The following is a 26934-nucleotide window of genomic DNA, read 5'->3' on the forward strand; positions in this document are numbered from 1 at the left end:
GTATTTTCTACATAAAGCAATAACTGTTGTAACTGCGGTTATGTTATGTGTGCATTTTGATAGCGAGCACTAGCTTCCCTTACTTGTTCAATTCCTATTCCTCCCCAAGATTGGTTTTTATTTAATGTTATTAACCTTGCCCTTTTTGTAAGTCCATTTATCCACTGATTTCTAAGAAGTATGTCTCTTGACAACTGTATCTCTGTTTTTTCCTATATTTTTGCAGCTGTAAAGATGTGGCCAGATTCCTACAGACCTCCCAGGTTCAACAATTTTGTTTTTGCACTTGAGAAAAAACAGTAACTAGGTAGTTACCTTTGTATTCTCTTCTGTTTCATTTTCCCTTACTTTTTGGTAGGTTTTAGGACCCTGGTTTGTTTTGAAGTTTAAAGACTTGGCGTATTGGTGTCCAGTGGTCTTCCTCTGAGCCTCATGTCCCGAGGATACCTTCTCTGGTCCTTCTCCAAATCCATGCCTGATGCCGTGATGATCTTGGGGCTGTGCTTCTTTTATTTTCCTGATGTGGTTCCCATGTTCCTGGCTTTTTATTTTTATTCATTTATTTAATTTTTTTTTTTTTTGCGGTACGCAGGCCTTCCACTGTTGTGGCCTTTCCTGTTGTGAAGCACAGGCTGCAGATGCGCAGGCTCAGCGGCCACGGCTCACGGGCCCAGCCGCTCCGCGGCATGTGGGATCTTCCCAGACCGGGGCACGAACCCGCGTCCCCTGCATCGGCAGGCGGACTCTCAACCACTGCGCCACCAGGGAAGCCCCTGTTGCTAGCTTTTTAAATGTGAGACTTATAGTTCTCTTCAGAAGTGGGATCTTGGTGTTTGTTTTCTTCAAGTCTTACATTACCATTAATTTTTATAGTCTAGTGAGAGTTTAGTTTAGACTGGTTTGCTCTGATGCATTAATTCTCTTCCTCATTTTACTGTGATCCTTACCACACCAGCAGCAAATGTTTCTGTTTTTTATTACCAGTTTATTTCTTCTGAAATAGCTGTTATTCACCTAGCTATGCTTAGTTGCAGCTCCTCAGGCCTTTCCCCCTTTTTTCTTCTTTGCACTTCTGCCTATTTGTTCTTCTTTTTGGAGATACCTAAAATTATTCTCCAGTGTCCCTCCCTTCCTCTTTTCTTAACTTCCCTCTTCCCTCCTTGGCTTAGCTCATTATTTTTGAAATTTATTTTCTTTGCTTCAGGCCTTGGTAATTGTTTTGAGGGTCCTAGTTAGGATAAACACTGTATATTATTATTTTTTAAATGCATTTCAACCTGCTCATGAAGCCAGATAGGGTCAGGGGTAGAAGAAACCACTGTTTTTTTGTTTTGTTTTGTTTTATTTTGAGGCTCTCTGATAAAAAGATTGAGGAAGAAACAGAATGTTCTCGGTGAGATGGACTTTTTGTTCTCTGTGTACATTTCATCCTATCCAGTGAGCACAGGTAAGCATGCACGTTCTAGGATCAGCAGTGTGATCGTTGGTATAGTTGATAATGTTCTTAAATTCTGGACAGCCATTAAATAGATACATGTGTATTATGGCTTTTATTTTTTAATGTTGACTCTTTAGGTAGAGGAAGAAAAAAGTGACACAGGCAGTATTTGCTTTCTACAATACTTTGAATGGAAAAAGAAGAAAGATGAGAGATTTAAAAAACATATTATAATTTTAATGGCTTTTCCACCAAGCAACTGGAAATCTCCCTCCCCAAGTTCTATTACATTTATCACAGAGAGCCTTTGAACTAGATAGTCTTCTGCAATTTTTCAGTGGAAAGATGGAGGTCTAAATTTCACACAGCTTCTCAGAATTGGGTATAAAACCTCTTGACTCCCTCTCAGACACCCCTTCCATAGGGCAGGCTGCTGACCTACAATATGTAATTTGTTCTTGGTGTGATGAGAACCAGTCTCTACTTGTGCAGGCAAGACCTGGAGGGTAATGAAATTTTGTCCAAAGTTTTTCCAGACTATTGCCTCTGTTTTGTAGCCTCTCGTTTCCTTTCACTTCCAGCTTTTGCTGTGCCGTCTGTGCCAGTGATGACAAAGATTGTTACTGTCAGTTACATATCATTCTTAGCCTACTTGCTGTTTTCTTGCTCTGGATTCAAGTTTTTGAGTTGCCATGGGCCTCCTGATCCTGCAAGAGGGATCTCTTGGCTTGTCCTTGTCACAGAGCAGGCCCACTTCACTGGCGACAGGGTGGCTGGTGGCCTCTCAGTGGAACTCGTGGGAGCTGTCTTTTGTTCTGATGCAGATGAGGGGCACAGTCATGTCTCTCCAGACATAGTGCCAGGGATTTGCCCACGCGGCCAAACCTGTACTCTGAGCACGGTCAGAACAGCTTGTGGTCATGCAGCTTCCTTATGTCCCTTTAGTAGAAGAAAGCGGCAGAATTATCTTTCTGGGGTTCTGAATCTTTTGTCCAGTGTGGCCCAGTGTAAGGTCTTCATTGTACTACAGACGAATGCTTTGGGATGTGGAAAGTCATCGGTGCTGTTTGGGCCCTGTGGTCCCCATGCTCTGTTGGAAGCAGCAGTAGACACAGAGGCGGAGCTCTTGGTGCACGTTCACTCTGTTCTGTGAGTGAAGGGCTCAGAATTAAATGCAGAAGAGGGGACTGTGTGACAGTGGTGACTTAACTGTGTTCTTTTATTTCTATTGAGCAACATATATATAGTTTTTATAAATTTATTTATTTTTGGCTGCATTGGGTCTTCGTTGCTGTGCACGGGCTTTCTCTAGTTGCAGTGAGCCGGGGCTACTCTTCGTTGTGGTGCACGGGCTTCTCACTGCAGTGGCTTCTCTTGTCGCGAAGCATGGGCTCTAGGTGCGTGGGCTTCAGTAGTTGTGGCTCACGGGCTCTAGAGCACAGGCTCAGTAGTTGTGACGCACGGGCTTAGTTGCTCCGCGGCATGTGAGAGCTCCCCGGACCAGGGCTCAAACCCGTGTCCCCTGCACTGGCAGGCAGATTCTTAACCGTTGTGCCACCAGGTAAGTCCTTGCTTTAGCAGTATTAAGTTTTGTGTCTGTTAGATACTTGGAACTAGAATAGCCTCTCTTTCTTATTGATGAAAATTTTGATTCCTGTATACTTACTAACTCTAGCTCTTGTATTTTTTTAAATTTTATAAGTTTTATTGAGGTGTAATTTATTGAGCTATAATTCACATACCATAAAATTTACTCATTTAATATGTATAATTCAATGGTTTTTAGGGTATTTACAGGGTTGACTCAATTTTAGAACACTTTTATCACTCCAGAAGGAAATGCCATACCCACTGGCAGTTAATATCATTTCTACCCAGTCCCTTTAGCCCCTGGTAACCTATGGATTTGCCTATTCTGGACATTTCGTATAAGTGGAATTGTACTAAGTGGTCTTTTGTGCCTGGTTTCTTTCACTTAGCATAATGGCTTCAAGGTTTATCCACGTCTTTCTCTTGGATTTTCATCACTCTCTGGGATGGTGCAGAATGCTAATGCTGGTCTGTCTCCCATCTCTGGACTAGAGGAATAGTTCACAGATACATTAAAGAGCAACAACAACAAAGCACTTGAAACAGAGACTATCCTAGGTCTTCAGATGGGCCTCAATTGCAGTCACTTAAGGGAGATGCTTTTTGATCTCTGTATTAGTTCTCTATTACTGCAGAACAAATTACCCCCAAATATAACAGTTTAAAACAACAACATTTATTATCTCACAGTTTCTGTGGATTAGGGGTCTGAGCACAGCTTAGCTGGATCCTCGAGCTCTGCACTTAGCTGGATCATGTGACTGACTGCAGTCCTCTCAAGGCTCCGCCCCCTACCTCATTCATGTGGCTGTTGGTAGGATTCAGTTCTTTGCAGAAACCCCTCAGTTCCTTATGAGCTGTTGTAGGTTCTTTCCTTTGTGGGCCTCCCCATACAGCATGTCACAGCATGTCAGCTAGCTGCATCAGAGTGAGCAAGCAGGTGGGCGAGAAAGAGGGCCAGCAAGACAGGAGACACGGTCCCTCATACCCTGAACACAGCAGTGATGTCCCATCACTTGACATATTCCATTCATTAGCAGCATGTCACCAGATCCACCGCACGCTCAAGGGGATGTGATCATACAGGAAGTGAATACCAAGAGTCTAGTATGACAGGGCAGGGGGGTGGCGTTTTAGAAGCTGCCTACCACAGTTTCCTACTCTGTTACTGAGCAAAAGTCTTCTGTATGTGTTTGTGATGCCTCACCTGGTTTCTGAGAAGTGGATTGTTGATTTCTTTGATCGCGGAGATTCTGTGGCAAAAAGACATCTGAAGTGTTCTTAGGAATATGGTAAGATTCGTTTTGTGAGAGAGCATTTGTGATAGTTAAAAAGGGGCTTGGAGGTCTCAAACCATAAGTTTTAAAAACAAGATAGGGGAGAATACAAAGTGAGTACGGTATTCTCTTCTCCACCCACCCACCCCAGTCTAGGTTCAGAGATGGGGAAAGATCAGCCAGCAAGACAGAAGAATCAAAGGAGGTGGGACTTGGGTTTAAATGGGTCCCTGATGTGGAGTCCGGCAGCACTGCCCCTTGGAGCTGCAGGGTACAATGGGGCTGCAGCATGATCAAAACCCTGACTGCCCATCTCAGATGGACATTGGAAGATCTGAGGGCTGGAGAGACTGTTGTTTGCCTTATGTGCTAATAATTTGTCAGCTATTCACTTGAGAGACTTTTCTGCTAAATTGGTACATCTTTTCTCTCCACCCTGAGATGACAGGATGACATTTAGTTTCATTTCCCTCTTTTTTTTTTTTTTTGCGGTACATGGGCCTCTCACTGTTGCGGCCTCTCCCACTGCAGAGCACAGGCTCCGGTCGCGCAGGCTCAGCGGCCATGGCTCACGGGCCTGGCCGCTCCGCGGCATGTGGGATCTTCCCGGACTGGGGCACGAACCCGTGTCCCCTGCATTGGCAGGCGGACTCTCAACCACTGCGCCACCGGGGAAGCCCCATTTCCCTCATTTTTGTCTTGCGACATTTTGACAGGATAATTCGTCTTTGTTTGCTCCATCCCCACACCCTCAACCCGTAGTCCTTGGTCTTAGACCACCACTTGGTGGCAGTTGCTCTTTTCTCTCCTTTTGCTCAATAGTTGTTTTCATGAAACCCTGCTGTGCCTCTTTAGTTCTTTAGAGCTTACTTTTGAAAAATTGTCCCCTTTCATATTCTTACATCATTGTGACTCTTCTCTAGTTCCTTGACTTCTTTTTTGGATAGTGGATTCTAGTGTTCTAGTGCAGCGAACAGGGTGATAAGGTGAAATTGTGTCCTTTGCTTCTAATGTAAACTTAAAGAAAAACTCATAAAATATTTCAAACTTAAAGTACAGAGAATAATAGACCAGAACACTCATGTACCCTCCACTTGGATTTATGAAGTACTAACCTTTCCTGTGCTATTTTTTGCCTCAGATTTTTAAAGAATTTATTTATCCACAGTATCCCTTTCAAAATATTGTATTGATGGACATGTTGGCTATTTGCATATTTTGCTGTTATAAACACTGCTATGATGAATGTTTCCTTGTGCTTGTGGGCAAGAGTTTTTCTAGCCATAGATATCTTCAAATCAGACTTCTGTGTGGAGGTGGTCTGTGGGTGGAGGGAGAGAAATAGGTGAGGGGGATTAAGAGGTGTAGATCTCCAGTTGTAAAGTAAATGAGTCGTGGGTATGAAATGTACAGTGGGGGGAGTATAGTCAGTAATTATGTAATATCTTTACATGGCGATGTACTGTAACTAGACTTATTGTGGTGATCATTTTGAAATATATAGAAACATCAAATCCCTCTGTTGTATTACAGTAACTAACATAGTGCTGTAGGTTGATTATACTTCAAAACCAACCAAACAAACAAGCCCATAAAAAAAGAGATTAGATTTGTAGTTACCAGAGACGAGGGATTGGGGGAAGGGGAATTGGATGAAGGAGGTCGAAAGGTACACACTTCCAGTTATAAGATAAATAAGTAATGTGATGTAATGTGCAATATGAATAATATAATGAACACTGCTCTATGTTATATATGAAAGTTGTTACGAGTAGATCCTAAGGGGTTTTTTCATCATAAGGAAAACATTTTTCTTCTATTTTAAAAATTTTGGGGACTTCCCTGGAGGTCCAGTGGTTAGGCTCCACTTTTTTTTTTTAAATTTGCCACACGGCATGCAGGATATTAGTTCCTCCTCCAGGGATTGAACCCGAGTCCCCTGAAGTGCAAGTGCGTAGTTCTGACCACTGGACCGCCAGCAACGTCTCTGATGGATATTTTCTAAAACTTACTAAGAATCATTTCATGCTATATGTAAGTCAAATCATTATGCTATATACTTTAAACTGATACAGTGCTGTATGTCAATTATATTCCAATAAAACTGAAAGAAAAAAAACTGGGTGATTGATAAGCAAAACCATAAGTGATAAACACTTCTGTAGTATGTTGACAAAGAAATGTTACAGCCATTTTTCATAACGTTACATGAAATAGGGGAAAATGCCTTTTGTGGCAGCCATTTAGATGGAAAAATGTTAACTCATGCTGCCTTTCACTTTTGGATTAATACTAGTGTGGCATTTTTTTTTTTTTTTTTCAGAACAGATACTTGTATGACTAGAAGGAAAACGGATGGCATATTGGAATTAGCAAAATCTACTTTCATGTGATAATTTAAGAAAACATGCACCACATCTCTTATTTTTCTCTGTGATATTGTTTATTCCTGTCTAGGGGTAATCAGCAAAACCCATATTTATTATGTGTCATGCTAATCTCTAAGCAAGAATTTTTTTTTAAGCTTTTATCATGGAAAATTTCAAACACACACAAAAGTAGAGAAAATAGTACTGTGAACCCTCAGGTTTGCATCACGCAGCTTCAACACAATGGGCTTTCTTTTTAGCAAGATTTTCAATTGTGATGCTAACATTAGTTTTATATTTAGAAGGTCTTATATTCAGGGTAACACAAAATTATCATTACTCATTTGGAGAATTATTTCAGTATTCCTTTGAGGTAAGTGGCAATTGTTTAGAGGACTTACTATTACTGTTATTACTATTATTAGATTTAAAAGTTGTCCTTTCAATATAATTTTGCTTATTTATGGGTGGATTGTGAGTTTTTTTCTCTCCATTAGTTGCTCAGGGTAAAGGTCTGTTTGGCCAGTCTTCTCTTTAACAGGGAGATTGTCCACAAGCTTTGTAAAGTGTGACATAAGTCCTTCAAAATGCTTTGATACAAAAGTTAGGAAACTATTCTAAACACTTAGAGGACTCCATTTTAAAAATGAAACACAGGGAGTTCCCTGTTGGCCTAGTGGTTAGGGTTCTGGGCTTTCACTGCCGTGGCCCGGGTTCAATCCCTGGTTGGGAACTGAGATCCCACAAGCTGCGTGGCACAGCCAAAAGAAAAGAGAGAAACATAGGTACAAGCTAGTAATATCCCCTGGTACTGCAGTGTTTGTGGAACTATAGATCCAGGGACTGTGTAAATTCACTGTCTGAGCTGTACTGCATTAGTTTCTTGTGTGCTTGGATTCCAGATAGCAGTGGTCATGGGCTCCTGTACAGCAGGAGGAGCTTACGTGCCTGCGATGGCTGATGAAAACATCATCGTACGCAAGCAGGGTACCATTTTCTTGGGAGGACCTCCCTTGGTAAGAAGCTAGTTGTTTGTTTGTTTCTTTTTGGTAAGAACATAGTCTTGTTTGCTTACTTGTTTGCTTGATTGAAGTAAAACATGCATAATATAAAATATACCATTCTAACCACTTTTAAGTATACAGTGCTCTGGCATTAAGTATATTCACTTTGTTATTGTTGTTTTGTTTTTTTTTTTCCGGTACTCGGGCCTCTCACTGTTGTGGCCTCTCCCGTTGTGGAGCACAGGCTCCGGTCGCACAGGCTCAGCGGCCATGGCTCACGGGCCCAGCCGCTCCGCGGCATGTGAGATCTTCCCAGACCGGGGCACGAACCCGTGTCCCCTGCATCGGCAGGCGGACTCTCAACCACTGCGCCACCAGGGAAGCCCTAAGTATATTCACTTTGTTGTGCAACTATCACCACCATCCATCTCCAGAATGTTCTTATCTTCCCAAACTGAAACTCTGTCCCCATTAAACACTAACTCCCTGTTCCCCACCTCCTTCACTGCCCCGACAACCATGATTCTACTTTGTCTATGAATTTGGCTACTCTAGGAACCTCATTTAAGTGGGATCATATAATATCTGTCCTTTTGTGTTTGGCATATTTCACTTAGCAAAATGTCCTCAAGATTTATCCATGCTGTAACATGTTTCAGAATTTCCTTCCTCTTTAAGGCTGAATAATACTCTAATGTACGTACATACCACATTTTGTCTACTTATCCATCAGTGGACTTTTGGGTTGCTTCCACTTTGGGGCTATTTGGAATAATGCTGCTGTGACCATGAGTATACAAATATCTGTGTGAGTCCCTGCTTTCATTTCTTTTGGGTATATACTCAGAAGTGGAATTGCTGAATCATGTGGTAATTCTATGTTTAAATTTTGGAGGAATCACTTCCTTCCTCTTTATGGCTGAATAATATTTCATTGTATGGATAGGCTTCATTTTGTTTGTCCATTTATCGGTTGATGGACATTTGGATTGTTTCCACTTTTTGGATATTATGAATAATGCTACTATGAACATTCATGTATAAGTTTTTATATGGATATGTTTTCATTTCTATTGGATATAAACCTACAAGTACAATTTCTGGGTCATATGGTAGCTCTAAGGTTAACATTTTGAGGAACAGCCAAAGTGCCCAGAGCATATTTTACATTCTTGCCAGCAATGTGTGAGGGTTCTGATTTCTCTACATTCTCTCCAACACTTGTTATTGTGTGTCTGTTTGATGGTAGCCATCATAGTGGGTGTGACATGGTACCTCACTGTGGTTTTTTTTTTTTTTTTTTTTGCGGTACGCCGGCCTCTCACTGTTGTGGCCTCTCTCTTTGCGGAGCACAGGCTCTGGACGCGCAGGCCCAGCGGCCATGGCTTATGGGCCCAGCCGCTCCGCGGCATGTGGGATCTTCCCGGACCGGGGCACAAACCCGTGTCCCCTGCATCGGCAGGCAGATTCTCAACCACTGCGCCACCAGGGAAGCCCCCTCACTGTGGTTTTGATTTTCATTTCCGTAATGGCTAATGATACTGAGCATCTTTCATGTGCTTGTTGGCTATTTGTATATCTTCTTTGGAGAACTGTCTATTCAGATCCTTTGCCCATTTTGTAATTGGGCTCTTGTCTTTTTTTTGAGTTGTAAGAATTCTTCATGTGTTCTGGATACAAGTCTCTTATCAGATGTATGATTTCCAAATATTTTCTTCTATGGGTTGTCTTTTCACCCTCTTGATGATATTTTCCTTTGAAGCATAGACATTTTAAATTTTGATGAAGTCCAGTTTGTATATTTTTTTCTTTTTTGTTTTTTTTGCTTGTGCTTTTGGAGTCCTATCTGTGAAGATACTGCCTATTCCAAGGTTGCAAAGATTTAATCCTTTGTTTTCTTTTAAGAGTTTTAAAATTTTAGCTCTTACGTTTGGGTCTGTGATCCATTTTGAGTTGTTTATTGGTGCGGTTTCAGGAAGGGGTTCGACATTTTTCTGTACGTGGACATGCAGTTGTCTCAGCATCATGTGTTGAAAGGACTATCCTTTCTCCCTTGAATGGTGCTGGCTGAAGAAAAATACTTTTACTTATCTTTTCTTCTACTCAAGGTCAATAACAAACCAATAAATTGTTAAGTGAAAACAGCAAGGTGCTTACACATAGTGTGTTAACTTTTCCATAAAGTGGAGGGGGGAAATTATACATTTGTAAGCTTGTATATGCATAAAGAAACTGAAAAAGATAGAGTAAATGTTGTTTAAACGCAGAGGAGATAAAGCAGGGTAGGAGAGAGACCTTTGACTTTCTGAGTCTTGTGAAACCATTATCTTTTCAAAAGGTTAAGTCCCCCCATCCCCCAAGAAAAAAGAGTTAGAATAGCTATGAGTGGTGCTCTAAATTGTTAATACTAGCAAGCTTTATGGATCACTGGTAGGGCAGCTACAGGATTTGCAGACCCCAGCGTAAAAGGAAAATATGGAACCCTTTGTTCAAAAAGGAGAAAGCTACTATAAAAGATACTAAAATATGAAACATATTCCCCTCTTCTGTGGTCTGTCTACCAGTCATGGTGTTTTTATTTGTTATTTAACGGCAGGCCCCACCCAACCCCAGCCCCTGCCCCTGCCCCCGCCAGGCATCTCTACTTCCCATGGGCCCACCATGTCCCCAAGGATGTGCTGCCTCCATGTGAGAATGTGCTTGGTACCCAGATGGGGAACGAGCAAAAGGCTCGCCCTTAGCATCACCCCCGGCCCCCTCCACCACAACATGCAGAGTGGCCTGTTGGAGAGCACACCTTAGCACTGCCAGCCCAGGACAGTGATGGGGCTGCCATGCTCTTCCCTGAGACACCATGGGGGGCACACCTGACCTCTGATCCTCCCTACACCTGTGTCAGGCCCCCACTGGGGGCGGGTGTAACAGGTGCTAGGCAGGGGTGGGGAGGAGAAGGTAGGGCAGGACTCAGGGCCCAGGCACCAGTCAGCAGGGAAGCAGGGAGCCAAGAACCCATCCCAGGGAGATGGGGTGAGGCAGACTGCACAAGATCTGAGGCTCTAAACCTCAACACACATGCTCCATTGTCCCATCAGACTTCACTTACACAAATTCAAAGATAAAGTTAGACTTTCACTAGGGTGACCACTGAGCATTAATCTCCAAGCACAGGGCCCTTCTGAGAGTGGGACCCTGTGCAACTTCACTGGCCACCTGCCTGTGATGCAGGCACCGAGAACTGGATTATGTCACCCTCGGCTCTTCCTCATTTCTCCTTTGGACATCTCCATTGTGATTTTCAGGAAAGCAGTTGTCACCCTGCTTTGCTTATGTCACAACATGATCCTAGACTTCAGAGTGATAAAGAGAGGCTGGGTGAAGACACAGGTAATTTCTACTGATTACAACAAAACATCCCATTATGTAAGTAAAATCCAAGAATATTAAATAGGTTAAAAGAATAATATCAAGGAACTTCTAAAGCTATAATAAATCTACAAGTGGAGTAATTCAGCCATAAAAAGGAAAGAAGTTTTGACACATCCTACAACATGGACAAACCTTGGGCCAGACACAAAGAACAAATATTGTATAGTTACCCTTCTATGAAATATGTAGAATAGGCAAATTCATAGAGACAGAAAGTAGATTAGCTGTCGCCAAGGACTGGGAGGGGGTAGAATGGGGAGGGACTGCTAATGAGTATGGGGTTTCTTTTGGGAGCTATGAAATGTTCTGTAATTAGGTGGTGGTGATGGTTGTTATACAGCCTTGTTATATAATAAAAAACACTGAATTGTATTCTTTTAAATGGTGAATTTTTTGGTATGTGAATTATATCTTAAAAAATAAGTTTATTGCTTCAAAAGTCTGTCAAAGAATTATCTGGTTTTGGAATATTAACACAAGTTTATTAAAAAGAGTATGTTAAAAGATGTTATACTTTGATGTTAAATAAGTGTGTTTTCCAAATGATTGTGTTAATTTTTAATAACTTTTACTGAGGATCAGATAAGCCTGAAGAGCTGCCTTTTCAAATGAATTAAAAGTCTCAAGGCATTATTCAAAACCCCTACAACATAATATTAAATATTATTCTTCAATATTTCTCTAGCTATGTGTGATAGCAATCGTTGGTTAATTTACCTATGTGTCGTAAACTTTCCTGGGTAATTCTTGTTTATTTTTCACTAGAGAATAAGTAAAGATATGACTAAAATTTAAAAACATCTTTTTGGGACTATAGGTAGTATCATAATACTGAAATAATGCTTACTGTTTTCAAGAGAAGATTTTGTCTAAAGGTCAGCATTACAACGTCTATTCAGTGGATTCAGATTTAACTTGTGCCTTAGAAAGAAACAACGTAGCAGCTGAAATCTGCAGTTCTGTTAGAGAACTAAACCTTGTTCAGTAGTCTACCATCAAAAGGCTGTATTTACAGGTAGAAAAAGAAGCAGCAGCAGCCTTATCTGCTTGAGAATTCTAAATTTTGATGCTTGTTTCACTGAAAATTGAGAAAAGGCTTTGTAGGTTTCACACATAATGTGAGGTTGTACCTTTCAGTAGCTTAAGGTGGTTGAAAAAAATGCATACTAATAAGGTAAAATTTTTAAACTTTTTTTTATATTGATTGTTGATTGTTGATTAAAAATGTTGTCATAGTTTCAGGTGTACAGCATAGTGATTCAGTTATACATATACATGTATCTATTCTTTTTCAAATTCTTTTCCCATTTAGGTTGTTACATAGTATTGAGCAGAGTTCCCTGTGGAATAAGACAAATTTTTGAAGGAGTTTTTTTGTTCTCCTACCTTCTGTTTATCATCCGAACTTGTTATTTAATAGAATGAACAGTTTTCATTTTCTCTTGGACTTTTATCATCTTTATACATATCACAGTTTCAAACATGTTGTGGGTGTTCCATAAATATTAACTGATGACAAATCTTTATTTTTTCAGTTGATATCAGTCAGTTCCCTGAAAATGAATTATCATATATCAGACATTTATTCGTTTTTACAACTTTAAATATCCAGACACCTCTTATAAGTAGTTATTGTCTGGACTGAATGTTATTTTACACCAAATTTTTTAGGAAGAAGAGAATCATGAATTTAGTTCTGGGGGTGCATAGTTGGAGGTGAAAAATTTAATTACCTCTCCCTGTGGAATAATATTTTATTTAAGACAGAGCTTTTGATGTAGTGAATAAGTCATTTCTATGCTGTATTTTAGTGTTCATTATTTTGATAAAAGCTTTTCTTTTATTACTTGAAGGAAAAGAAACAAATCGACCAACCCAAAGAAGTAGGAATCAATAAATGATTCCTAAGGGATCAGGTTGGCATTTAGCATTAAATGATTTTTCTTGCTTTTTCTTGTTCGAATTTCTCAGGCTATAATTGTCATTCTTTTTAAAAATTATTATTAATTAATTTATTTTTGGCTGTGTTGGGTCTTAATTGCTGTGTGTGGGCTTTCTCTAGTTGTGGCGAGCGGGGGCTACTCTGTGCGGTGCGCGGGTTTCTCATTGTGGTGGCTTCTCTTGTTGCGGAGCACGGACTCTAGGTGCGTGGGCTGCAGTAGTTGTGGCTCGCGGGCTCTAGAGCACAGGCTCAGTAGTTGTGACTCACGGGCTTAGTTTCTCCGCGGCATGTGGGGTCTTCCTTGACCAGGGATCAAACCCGCGTCCCCTGCATTGGCAGGTGGATTCTTAACCCATGCGCCACCAGGGAAGTCCCTATAATTAAGTCATTCTTAATTTATTACTTAAGGTTTCTTTCTTTTTGGTCATATTATGCTGAATCTTAGATGTGGGTAATCATAGAGATTTTTTTCCCCCATCTTAAAGATATTATACCTTTAAGAGTTTGTTTTTGATAGTCACTGGAATTTTTCAGCAAAGGTGAAAAAATAGCGTTACCTCAATATATGTATTGTGTCCAAAGATGAATAAATCACAGTTTCTGCCATCAAGGAACTCACAGTATAGAGGAGATGACAGAGACACATACAAATTACTGACATATAGTCTGGTAGGCGCCGTGTTGGAGGTGTAGGTGGATTGCTCTTGAACCACAGATGAGCAAACATTGCTCTTTTAAAACCATGGAGTGTCGCTAATGGTTAAAAGGCCTGGGCAGGTCAGGGAAAGCCACACAGAGCAGATAGGGCTTGAAGGATAATTGGGGATTCACCGGGTGGGTGAGAGGGAGAAGGGAGCCCAGCAGTAGGATCAGCATGTGCACAGACACAAAGGCTTTAACATGGGTGTGGAGGCAGAATAATGTAGGGGAAAGAGAGTGTGCTTTCAGACCAGGAATGTCTGGGTTCAAATCAGGTTCCATCCCTTGCTCAGGGGCTGTGGGCAAGTTCCTTAGTGACTGTGGGTTCACATTTCTCGTCGGTAGATTAGAGACAATATTATCTAGGTTTACCTAGGTGGGTGGGATGAGAAACAAAATGTCTAGTTCTATGGAAGAAAGAATGGTAGATATAATCAGGTTAGGAGGTGTGTAGGACAGCATTTTAATACAGTAATTCCCCTACATATGTACCTTCAAGTTGCGAACTTTTGAAGATGCAAACGTGCCCCTGTATGCCAGCTGTTGTACTGTACTACTGTACTTTTCAAGGTACTGTACTGTAAGATTTAAAATATTTTCTTTATTTTTTTGTGTTTGTTTGTTTTTTATGTATTATTTGTGTGAAAAGTATTATAAACCTATTACAGTATAGTACTGTATAGCCAATTGCATTAATTGGATACTTAGGGGACTTAACGAACAAATTGGACTTACGAACGTGCTCTCAGAAGGGAACTTGTTTGTTTGTAGGAGACTTTACTGTATCTCTGATGGAGAAAACGCACCATTGACTTTTATCCTTGTTGTAGGTTAAAGCAGCCACTGGAGAAGAGGTGTCAGCTGAGGATCTTGGAGGTGCTGATCTTCACTGCAGGTGAAACAGAAGCAGTTGTTTCTTTCCAGGATTGATTGTCACTTGTTTGTTTAAAAGAAGTGTTAAATTATTTTTTCCAGGTGTTAAACTTGCCAGATCAAACCAGTTTATTTGTTCTAGATGTGCTCTAATCCGGTTCAATTCTTTAGAGTTCCATTTCTAAGCAAGAACATCAACTTTTTTTTTTTTTTTTTTTTTTTCAGTACGCGGGCCCCCCCACTGCTGTGGCCTCTCCTGCTGTGGAGCACAGGCTCCGGATGCGCAGGCCCAGCGGCCATGGCCCACGGGCCCAGCCACTCCGTGGCATGTGGGATCCTCCCGGACCGGGGCACGAACCCGTGTCCCCTGCACCAGCAGGCGGACTCTCAACCACTGCGCCACCAGGGAAGCCCTCAACTTTTTCATTATAGCCTAGAAAGACTGGAGAAACAGGTTTCTTATTTATTTAACAAACATCCATTGAGCACCTGTTTTGTGCCAGGCACTGTTTAGGTATTTGAGATAATAAGATAGACATTGTCTAAAATCTCAAGAAGCTTATAGTCTAGTCAGAGAGGTGGGCAATAAAGAAATAATCATCAAAAAATTATATAAATATGTATACATGATAAGGGCTACAAAGAAGTATAGGCATATAGAAGGTGGGGCTAACCCAGTGGTGTGCAGGCATTATGCCTTTGTTTAATTAACACTTGTTAAGTGGAGCACAGGGTGCTGGATGGTGAGCCGTGGTTCAACAACAGACCACGAGATAATTTGAAATAGGGAAGTTTATCAGTCACAGATCCTGGAGGAAGTACACAGCACACCTTGAGGGGCCACATGAGGCGGTCCAGGCAGAGTGCCCAGAGAGAGAGACACGACCTGGGGTACATGTTTTTATTAGGGTCCATGGTTGGAGTGCTTTGGGGTCCCCTGACTACAGCTGGATTGGTCAATCAAACCAGAAGATTGGGGTATTGGTAAGTTCCATGGAGATTTTATCTAAGCATACAGGTGCAGAGAGGCAGGGGAGACTGTTGATCTTAAGGGCTGTTGGGGAAGTTATATGAGGACTTACATTTGCTTGTGACTGAGCTGCTATCTAGGGCTTGCTTGAGGGGCTAGTGTCTATTTAAGGTCCATGCAGGCTGCTTGCAATGCTGGGGAATAGCTTAGCTAAATGCTCAGTAGCAGGTAAATGCTTAGCTGATTCACTGAGGGGGAAAAATGTCCTGCTTTGTGGCATCTGCCGATATCTGTGGTATGAATTATCCCGCCATAGCTGATTTTAAGCTACCAGCAGGACACCACTGAACATGGAATCAGGAAGAGATGCACACAGTTGGCTCTTGTGAGTCAGGCATGAGCTGCTCCATCACATTGCTGGTCTTCCCATTTCAGATTAGAGTTCAGGAGTAAGAAGATCATCTACCTCCTAGAATTTTGTAAGAATTAAATGAGATGGTATGTGTAAATTGCTTGAAACAATACCTGCTTTAAAATAAGTACCTGTAATTGTTAACTGCCATTATTATTATTGTTTATCATCGTATTTGGTCATTAAATGTTTTGGACTTTTTCTTTTATGAGCAAGTAGGAAACCATCAAAGAGTTTTAAGGAGAGATTGTGCTATTATTAAACATTTCATTAGAAAAAAAAATCCCTCTGTCTGCTAAATGGAGAATGAATGCTTAGAAGGTTGGAAATAGTGTGTGTGTGAGGGACCAGTTGGGTGGTTGTATCAATAGCATACAACTATTGCTAGAGTTGGCTGAGAGGTGCCGGTGGCTTAGATAATTATGGTGGTAGTGAACGGAGGAGGGGAGTAATCAGATTTGTGCTCTATTTTAGAGGTGGAATTGAGGGACTTGTTGATGGATTTCATATATGGGGCACGGGAAAGTGAGGTGACAAAGTTGATGACATGAAATGGTTTCATTTCCTGAGATTGGGAAGACGGGAGGAGGGGCAGAGTTGGGGATAGGGCCAGGGGGATCAAGTGTTGCTTTTGAACCTGCTAAGTTAGAGATGATCCAGACATCCAAGTAGAGATGCTGAATAAGGCAGTTAACTATAAGAGTCTGGAGCCCAGATCCGTGCTCAAGAACCATCAACACAGAGGTGGAATTTAAACCATAGGGCTAGGTGAGCTCACCTTGAGGTGAGTGTAGATAAGGAACAGGGCCCACGACTAGACCCTAAAGAACCCAGACATAACTGACAGGTAGATCTAATCATTGAGCTCAGTGGCCTGGGAGGTGCAGTAAACTTTTCTTTGTTTTTGCCAAACCACAAACCAGGGAGGCAGGTGACTGTGGGAGCAGTCTAGTAGGTGGGAGACGGAAAATAGGTACGACATTTCCACCCTCCTATCAAAGAGCACTGCGTTGCCTTTTGAAGAGTTGGCTAAGGAACCTACCTTTGCCTCAGTTTTTCATTCACTCCTTTCTTTTTGGGCACTTATTTGTGGATAGATTGATTGTACTAAGTGTTATGAGTAATACAGAAAAATTTCAGGCCTAGGCCCTGTCCTCAAGGATTTATAATTTAACTCGGCAGATAAGAGATGTAAATGAATGAACTAAAAAACAATTACAAAACAAATAAGCTGTTGTGCTTCCAGTTTTACAACTAGAGGCAAGAGGAGGAATGATTAAGGGAAGAGCTGGAGCAGAATTGAGGTAGGCAGAGAAAAGCTTTGAGAGCTTGAGTGTTCTGCCTGGGTTTAAACAGAAGCCTTGCTTATTTTGGCGAACACTACTGTGAGCAGAGATGCAGCATTTCTCTCTTATCTGGCCATTTACTGACCATTTCAGGGAGACGGTGAAGCAGATGTTTCAGCCTGGAGAGAGAGAGGGCGCAGGTAGAATAGAAACAGGACAAAGTGGGCTGCCACTGTTTGTAGGTGCTTTATCAGGGGAAGGAGATGAAGATAGAATTTGAGGAGCATTAATTTAAAAAAGTTTTTTGACAGTTTAAAAAAAGTCATCTGGTGCCCATAAAAGCTGTAGGTGGTATATCAAGTTAGGCATGTAGGTTCTAGGATTCATCTTCTGTTTGCCTCACTTGTTACCCTTGTGACTAGACAAACTACATAACTTCCCAGAGCCTCATTTCCTCATCTGTAAAATGAAGATATGAATAGTTCCTGCATCACAGCACAGTGTCTGTGGCATACTAAGCGCTCTATTACTTTTAGCTATTATCATTCATAGTAGCCAGTTTAAAATCATGGGACAGTGATTAGATGGTGATGGCATTTTTGGGAACAGTGTCATAAAATTTACTAGTCACAACTTGCTTTGGGTTCTCTCTGTCATTCTAAATATGTATTTGTACGTCTCCGATTCGTCATCCTTCATAGTTAATTTGACACAAAGCTTTACATAGTAGAGTGTCTCATCAAAAGTTTTCCCTTTCCTGTTGTTTTGGTAAATGCTAGGCAGTTTTTAAAAGGAGGCATTTTTAGGACTTCCCTGGTGGTGCAGTGGTTAAGAATCCACCTGCCAATACAGGGGACACGGGTTCGAGCCCTGGTCCGGGAAGATCCCACATGCCCCGGAGCAACGAAGCCCATGCATCACAACTACTGAGCCTGCGCTCTAGAGCCTGCGAGCCACAACTGCTGAGCCCTCACGCCTAGAGCCCGTGCTCCACAACAAGGGAAGCCACCACAATGAGAAGCCCGTGCACTGCAACAAAGAGTAGCCCCCGCTCTCCACAACTAGAGAAAAGCCCATGCACAGCAACGAAAACCCAATACAGTAAAAAATAAATAAATAAATTTTATTTTTAAAAGGCGGCATTTTATTTTAAATATTTACTGATTTGGAAGCAGTCCCTTCTGCTTTTCTTTGCTTACTGAGTTACTACAGTGTAGCTAGAAGTCAGCAATTGTAGCGGGTATTTGTGTAGCATTTGGAAGACAGGGTCAGTTGTAAAATGCCCTACTAAATTAAAGAAACTGAAGGGTCTGCTATTTGCAAAGGATTGTAGGACTATAAAGAGGAGCACACATGGTCCTTGCTCTTATTGAGGAACACCCAAGCCTGAGGTGGACAGTGACATGAGACCACTGTGAGAGCCCAGTTCTAAGACGTCTCCTAAGGATTTGGTGTTTTCCTTAGACAAGATATTAAAATTTAGATTGCGACAGCTTAGTTCTTGCTCATAAAATGAACTAAAATTCTGTTTTTTTCAGGGGTGGTGTGTGTGTGTGTGTGTGTGTGTGTGTGTGTGTACACATATATATATTTTTTCTTTTTTTTCCTGTTTTTTGTCTGTGCTGTGTGGCACGTGGGATCTTATAGTTCCCTGACCAGGGATCGAACCCGTGCCCCCTGCATTGGAAGCGTGGTGTCTTAACCAGTGGACTGCCAGGGAAGTCCCTTTAGTTGTATATTTTTGCCTGACTTTATAGGTTTTTTTTTTTAATACTTTATTAGAAAGTCATAGTACATCTACAAGTGAAACAACAAGCCATCTAATTGGAACCAGAGCATGCCCATGCTTTATTCACGTTGGACTTGAAATTGAGCACGCCCATGCTTTATTGGAACCAGAGCACGCCCATGCTATATTCACGTTGGACTTGAAATTGAGCAGGCCCTTACCACAGTTCCATATTATCAATACCCATTTTCACCATTGATCTGAGGAACAGCGTTTTCAAGCCTTCGTGTGTGCTACCTGCAGCAGCTTACTCTTGGGGTGTAACTTGGTAAGGAAAGCCTTAGCAGTCTCTCAGAAATGAGAGATCATAGTTGGCATCTTCACTGGGGTCTCAGTGAGGTACAAACACTTTTTGTTGTTACCAACTACATCACGAAAGCGTGCCAGCTGTGGTTGAACTTTATCATATACAATTTTGTCTCAGGTGTATGGGATGAGCATTAAATAAGGCCCTGTGGTCCAGTGGAAGAAGGTCAAGATTGAAAAATAGAAGGTGTGGGTTCTTATGCAGGTACTGGTGGTCCTAGGACAAGGTACTTAACTTTTGTGTACCTCAGTTTTTCCTGTTTGTAAAACAAGCTTAATACTGTTTTGCCAGGGACGTTATGAAGATCAAATTAGATGACAGTTATTAAAGTGTTTTGGAAGTAAAAAAGACATCAGCCTTAGATGAGAGAAGATACTTGGGGTTTAAGATATTTAATTATTTTCCTTTTCCCTGTTCTGATTCTTTTAGTGTGCTTTACTCTGTAGAAAGTCTGGAGTAAGTGACTACTACGCTTTGGATGATAATCATGCCCTTCACTTAGCTAGGAAGATTGTAAGGAATCTAAATTGTCAGAAGAAAATGGATGTGAGTTGGATCTGTTCTTATATTTTTTATTTTCCCAAAGCATTTTGGCTTATGTCACCTTGAAATAATGTCTTTAAATAGGCTAATGTGATTGTTCTATATTTCTGCAGGTTACCATTGAACCTTCTGAAGATCCTTTATTTCCTGCTGATGAATTGTATGGAATAGTTGGTGCCAACCTTAAGAGGAACTTTGATGTCCGAGAGGTGTGTAAAGTGGAGCTGTGAGCTGTAAGCTATGCTATCATAGTTTATGACATGTGCTTAAACTTTGAGCTATAAGCTGTGTGTATCCATTTTCAGAGCTGAAGTCTGTTTCAGATATGTTCATCCCTAAACTAAGGGACTGTTGTGGGTCTCAATAAGGAGTGACATATAAGGGAAAGATATCTTACTAAAAGAGAGGGGGGAAATCCTCTTAATTACTGGAAAGTTTTCATTGCACAATGACTAAGCTTGCTTTGTTAATGTTTAGTACTCCATATTCCTGTGGCCATTAGGAATGATGTAGCACAACTTTATAATTTCCAGCTATTTCTTTTTTGGGTTCTTATTTTGGGAAATGGATGAAATGTCAGTAAGTTGTTGAAAGGAAAAAACATACCCTTTTAGATCAATATGACATGAGCAAAGATTAGACATTTGATTGCAGTTGAAGATGTTGCTATGGTTACAGATTGTCTTCTGTAGTCTAGATTGACAATTTTTAGTGCTTGCATATAGCATGTAGTCTTTTATTTTATTCAGTATCCATGTCTGGTAGGATACTTTCTAAATTAGGAAATTGTCCTAATATCAGATTCTGTGCCTTAATATTTTGTTTTGTATCCCCTTGACTATAAAACTATTATGTACTAACTGTGAAAAATATAGAAAATACAGAAAAACATAAAATTGCTTGTAATTCCACCATGAAGAGAAAGCAGCCAATATTTTGGTGTTTTGGCTTAGTGTGTACGTATACATTTTTATGTAGTTCAGATAGTATATACATATATAGATATATTGATATATATATATTTAATTCTACTTTGTGCAGTTTAAATTATAAACATCTCCCCATTATTTAAAACTTCTTCATGAAATGTTTTTCGTGGTTAGGTCCTGATTCTTATACTAGTACCTGGTGACATGGTAGGCACTCAGTAAATATTTTTTTGGATGAATTGATGAATGTAATATCCCACTTATGGATATGTACAAATATTTATTTAGGCAATACCCTATTATTGTTAGAGGGTCTTAAATGCTGGATTTTAATGGAACTTCAACTGGTACTTCACTTTAGCAAGGTAATTTAGTTAATTATAAGTTTTAGAATTAGGTTTTTAGTTTGACTTTCTAATTAATTACGGGCATAGAAAAAAATGGCACTTACAATAGGATGTGCCTGAAAAATGAGTTGTTCTAATAGTCAAGTTTTCCAGGTGGCTAAGGATTCATTCTTTCAAGAATAATCACTTTTTTCATTTATTCCACAGTATTTATTGAGTGCTTTTTCCATGAAGGTATTGTTTCAGGCACTAGGGGTACAGAAATGAGCAAAACAGATGTGAATCCATGCCTTCATGGTAGTTCAATTTCATTTTAATGGATATCGTTTTATAAAGATAGACTTCTGCCTTCTTAAATTGTATCCTGGACTTCTACCTTTTGCTGATTCATGTTCATCCTTGTGATGTTAATTAATTATATTTTTCTGCAATTGCAAATAAGCCTTGTATGGAGGTCTTACTAGTATATGGAGCTGTGGGACAACATTGGGATATTAATTGAAAAACCCAGGTTCTAGTTCTTGTTTCCCTAGTCAGTAGTACTGGGGTTGAACCTCTCTGAGCATTGATTTCTGCTCCTAGAAATAGGAGTAGTGCCATATGATATGTCTGCTTCCTAAAGTTTGAGTCTTTGTGAAGATGAGTTAGTATATTTTATGTGGCTGAGTGGACTTCATCATAAAGCAAATAGAAGGGGGTTTCATGTTAAGTGGCCCTAGGTTGCTCTGACCTTTTGAGTAGCTTTATCTTTGTGTGGAAGAATGGTCATTGCTATGTGTTTGTTTTTCAAAAGGTGTAATTTTGGAGCCACATAGCACTTAGACAACTGTTATATCCCCATTATATTATTTGACCTTTTAGGAAAATAACTAAAACATAATTCAAAGTAAGCTATTCACTCATTTTTCAGCCTTTGCAGCTTATAAAATAAGGCTTTGATGTGGTAAACAGGAAAAAGGAAGCTCACACTGGATAGAAAAAATGATGTGTAGCATCTAAAATAGTTTCTGAAAAAATTTGGAATATGCTTCATGTTTAGAACACTTTGAAATAGTCCTGATGTGTAATGATGAATATGGAGGATAAACTAGTAACTTTGACTCTGTGTAGATTAATTATATGTGTGTGTGTATGTATGTGTATCAGATTCAGAATCAATGAACCTTTATTGAAAGCTTAATAATAATAGCTACCTTTTGATGAGTACCAGGCAATGTTATTAGCTCTTAAGTATTATTATTATTGTTATTACTTTTTTTTTTTAAAACAGATGAGGAAACTGAGGCTTCAGGGATTTTAAGTAACCAGGCTGTGACTCTAGTTTCCCAGTGGTAGAGCTGGGAGAAGCTGGGAGTCAGAGCTGGTTCTTCATCTCAGCGTTATTTTCTTAGGTTCCTTTATTACTAGTTCATCACATCTTCACAACTTTGTTCCATCTTTGCAGAAGTGAGAACCGAGACTCAGAGGGGTTAAATGCCTTACTCCAGGACACATAAATCAATAAATCATATGTTATACCCTAGGTTGGAGCCTAAGTCTTTTGACTCTAAGGCTGGACCTTGCTTTCTTTCTTCTTCTTTTATTTCTTAATAAAATCTTTTAACTGAAGTATAGTTGATTTACAATGTTGTGTTAACTTCAGGTGTACAGCACAGTGATTCAGTTTATATATATATATATTCTTTTTCAGATTCTTTTCCCTTATAGGTTATTACAAAATGCTGAGTATGATTCCCTGTGACATTTAGCAGGACCTTGCTTTCTGATTGAATCCCTGACTCTCGGCCAATACATTTGACAGCCCCTGAAGCTGTGAGTCTAGCAACCAGCCCATGTAGTCTCTGTGCTTCTCTGATATACAACATGGAGCTGTTGCTTTTATAGTGAAGTGTAAAATCAGGGCCCAGAATGACTTCAGGGCCATTAACCATGCATATCAAGTGAAATTCTATTGAGAAGATTTTCTGAGTAGGGTGAAATTTTGTGAAAGTTACAACTTCATTACAAATTTGTTTTCCCTATGAATAACTTGAATGCAAAAATTCTTTTATAATATAATTGCTCAGGGACATTGTTATTTTTCCTCTTAGGTCATTGCTAGAATCGTGGATGGAAGCAGATTCAGTGAATTTAAAGCCTTATATGGAGACACATTAGTTACAGGTATAAAGATGAAGAACTGAAAATGTGAACATTTTATGCTGCTTTGAAAATAAGTGATCTCTTGTCTCACAGCCCTGATGCACTTGGCATGAGCTTTGTTATTTAGAGTGGTGTAAACGTGTGAGTCAGTACTCAAAAGGAGCTGTTTTGTAAAGATCACTTGTAGCTGAATGCCTTCATGGATCCAGAATTTAAAATGATGAGGGCAAGATGCTCTGGTCCAGACCATTATTCTGTGACTTTGTAGCATTAGCTGTATAAAAAGGCTCTTATCATAGTAAAATTAACAAAAAATATTTGTAGTTTTAAAAATTTCTCTGGATGACTATAATTATTTTGAAAATTTCAGCACTGTCTTCTGTATTCTTTAGTCTTCAATTCGACTGTGAAGTTTCATGTGATGTTGTAGTTTCCCAGAAGACTGTAGACTGAGTTAAACCTTCTTACCGCCCCTGTGTAGGTCTTACGTTGATCCACACAAAGACTAGATTGAGAATACAGGACAGAATACCAAGTCTGAAAAAAACAAAATAAGAATGTTTATACAAGTTAATTCAGTCACCTAAACTGTTACGTTTGTAGACCTTTGAAGAAATATTTGACACATAGACACCAGGTCCATAGTAATCTATTTTGGACAAATGGCAAAACAGATTTGGGCATTTTACTTAGTCTTAAAGAAGCTCCAAAATGTAATAGTTAATCTGAAGGCAGCATATCAGAGTCGAAAAAACAACTAGCTGCAAAACTCCAAATTGCAAATATACATTGAGGCTTAAGGATAAGTCACAGCAGTTTCTCCTGGTCTGATTTATGAGCAAGAGAAGGGTTCACACTGGAAGCAGAATTTATGTGTTTGTATTTAGGTGTTTAAGTGATTAAGAGCTTTTCCTTTGATATATAGACAGGATTTGTCCCCAAATAGTTCAGGATGTAACCCTCATTGTGCAACAATTTAAAACAAGTCAGAACTGTTTCTGCTTCTTTCTCAGAGACAGATGGGCTGTCTTTGTCATCTGTTTTTATGTATTTGCCCTGGACTTGCTAAAATACTTGTACCTTTGCCCCCTAAAATACCAGGGGTAGATCTACCAGATGGTAGCTCTCCATCTCTTCTTGTCTGTACTGGAATTCAAATAAGGTTGTGGGGGGAAGGGGGGAGTGAGAGGGAGAAGAGAGGAATGAGAGGGCGAAGGGGGAATGAGAGGGTGAGGAGGTAGTAAGAGAGGATGAAAGGGGGCATGAGGGGGAGGGGGCATGAAAGGAGGAGGGAGGGATGAATGTGGGGGGCCATGAGTGGGAGTGGGGAGGGAGAAGGACAGATTTTTCTAAGGATCAGGTGTCTCTGGCAGTTCTTACAGCTTTCCTCCTGCCCCCGCACTTGCCATAGGTAGGCCTAGGAGTTTTGTAGACATTTTTCTTTCTTGTTTGGCCCATAGGAAGTTGGTGAAGGTGCTCCCTCTATGGGTGACCCTAGTGTAGTGCGGCATGCGCCCTACTCAGCAGGACTAAGGGTGGATGGAAAGTTTAAACAGCTCACAGGGCAGAACACCTTCAGCGGTAGCACCGTGCTGCTGAGACATGTGCCGGATTCCCAGCTCTTTATGTGGGATGGGTCAGGACTCAAGAGTGGATTGTTAGAACTTTGGGGAGGTTTGCCCCTCTCTGAATTGCCTCTGTAAGTGGCAGTGCCATTTAGGGTGTGTAGCCTAGGGTTTTGGCTGGGATTTTAGGTCTGAAAGACCAAGAGAAATCAAGGTGACTGGCAAATCAGTGTTTCATTTTAACATATTAAATAAACATAAGGATTTAAAAAAATAAATCAAGACAAAGCCAGAGTAAAGAACAAAAATAAGGCTTAAAAAATTCGGTGTTCTGGCTTGTCAGTAGCTTGACGTTCTCTCTTATCCATTCATTCTTCGAGCACCTGCTTTGTGTCGGGCGGCCCACGCCAGGGGTCTCAGTGGCAGCCCGTCCAGCTTGGACACAGAGCCTGGTCCAGGAACTTTGGCATTGAGCTTCCTGTGACCCCTCTTACAAGCACAGTTTGTTGACACTTGGCTTCCAAGTATTTGACACCTATTTATAGTCAAGTAGGTTTGTTGAAAATCACTCTTGGGAATGTCTCTAGTCACGTCCTTTGAGTTTACAAAATAGCCTCCTGGAATCACGTAAAGTGTCTACTTCACAAAATAACAGGGTTTTCTTCCCCCTTTTTATTCTCTCTTATTTCTCGTGTGTGTGTGTGTGTGTGTGTGTGTGTGTGTGTGTGTAGTGGTAGTGGAAGTGATAGTGAGACAAAAACAAAACTTGTGGAAAGGAGAAAGAAAAAGATGCAAACACAGAGAAAATGAAAGTGTAGTGATTTATTCTTCTTCTAAGCTTAACTGGATTTCTTACCTTAAACTCGGTTACCACCAGACTTGACTGCATTCCTGCTTTTTAAAAAAGTTTGTCTTGGCTGAGTTTATCCCTTTTATTTCAAGGGCCTGTCATTACCTCAGGCATTTTAAGGCAAGCTAGTCACCTGAAACTGGCCGATGGCTCTGAACATTGACCTTTAAAGGGATCTGTGTCTCTGATTTGTTCTATATCAGAATACCCTTCATGTCTGTTACATAGTAGGCACTCATATATGTTACATGAATGAACGGATGACACTAATCCAATCATCTAACCAAACAGGTTGGTCAGACAAGTGGATAACTTTATATGTAGTACACCCCTTTCAAGAAAGCAAAAAACCCAGACTCCAGTACCTTAGAAATAAATTATGCCATGAGCTATTTTGTACCATAGATGAAATCTCTACATTTTAAACATTGATTTGAAATTAAACAATGTATAAATATGTGTGTTCGTTGTGAATTAAAAGCCCTCTGAAATACATACATCTTTTTTTCAATTTTCTTTTGAGGATTTGCTAGAATATTTGGATACCCAATAGGTATCGTTGGAAACAATGGAGTTCTCTTTTCTGAATCTGCAAAAAAGGCAAGTACTGTTAAAAATGTTTCAAGGTTTTTCTGTTTTAATTTAAACATTATCAAGTAATGAATGAAAATTATTGCATAAAAGCTTTAAAATATTTAACCAGATGCCTTAGCAAACAGAACATTTTGTGCCTATATGTGTGAACATGTATGTGTGTGCATGTTAAATGTTTGAAACAGCTTTAGGGATGTTTACGTGAATATGATGAACTGTTTTGAGCACTGTTAAAAATACAAATGTTTGTTTTAGGAAAGTTCTTTTAATACTTGAATTATAACTGCTGTGGATGATGTATACATTTTCTAAGAATATAGGAATACTTGTCTTGAAAGTTTTTCATGCACTCGAGGGGTTCAAACATACTATTCATATGGTTCTGAGACATGATCTGCTCTATGCTATCCCATAATCAGTTTAACGTGATTATATTTTCACTTTTTGGAAATGGAAAGATAGTGGGTCTTGTTACTGAAGCTCTGGTTTTAAAAGAGGGAATTCATGAATATATTTTGGCTTAGTATTCAATTTCATACATCATTGTCTCAGATTTACCTAAACTTGGATAAATGTAATTCA

General features: G+C 40.1%; 1 protein-coding gene across 1 annotated transcript in view; it reads left to right on the top strand.

Annotated features, from left to right (window-relative positions):
- The window catches only part of MCCC2 (methylcrotonyl-CoA carboxylase subunit 2), a 64937-nt gene that overhangs the window by 23961 nt on the left and 14042 nt on the right, over positions 1-26934 (top strand). Inside the window, exons 7-12 of the mRNA XM_067031111.1 lie at positions 7577-7690; positions 14576-14640; positions 19829-19928; positions 20039-20134; positions 23292-23364; positions 26282-26358. Of these exons, the coding sequence (XP_066887212.1) occupies positions 7577-7690; positions 14576-14640; positions 19829-19928; positions 20039-20134; positions 23292-23364; positions 26282-26358 (525 nt within the window). The remainder of the gene's footprint in view (positions 1-7576; positions 7691-14575; positions 14641-19828; positions 19929-20038; positions 20135-23291; positions 23365-26281; positions 26359-26934) is intronic.

Source organism: Kogia breviceps, chromosome 4, assembly GCF_026419965.1.
Source record: "Kogia breviceps isolate mKogBre1 chromosome 4, mKogBre1 haplotype 1, whole genome shotgun sequence".
NCBI lineage: Eukaryota > Metazoa > Chordata > Mammalia > Artiodactyla > Physeteridae > Kogia > Kogia breviceps.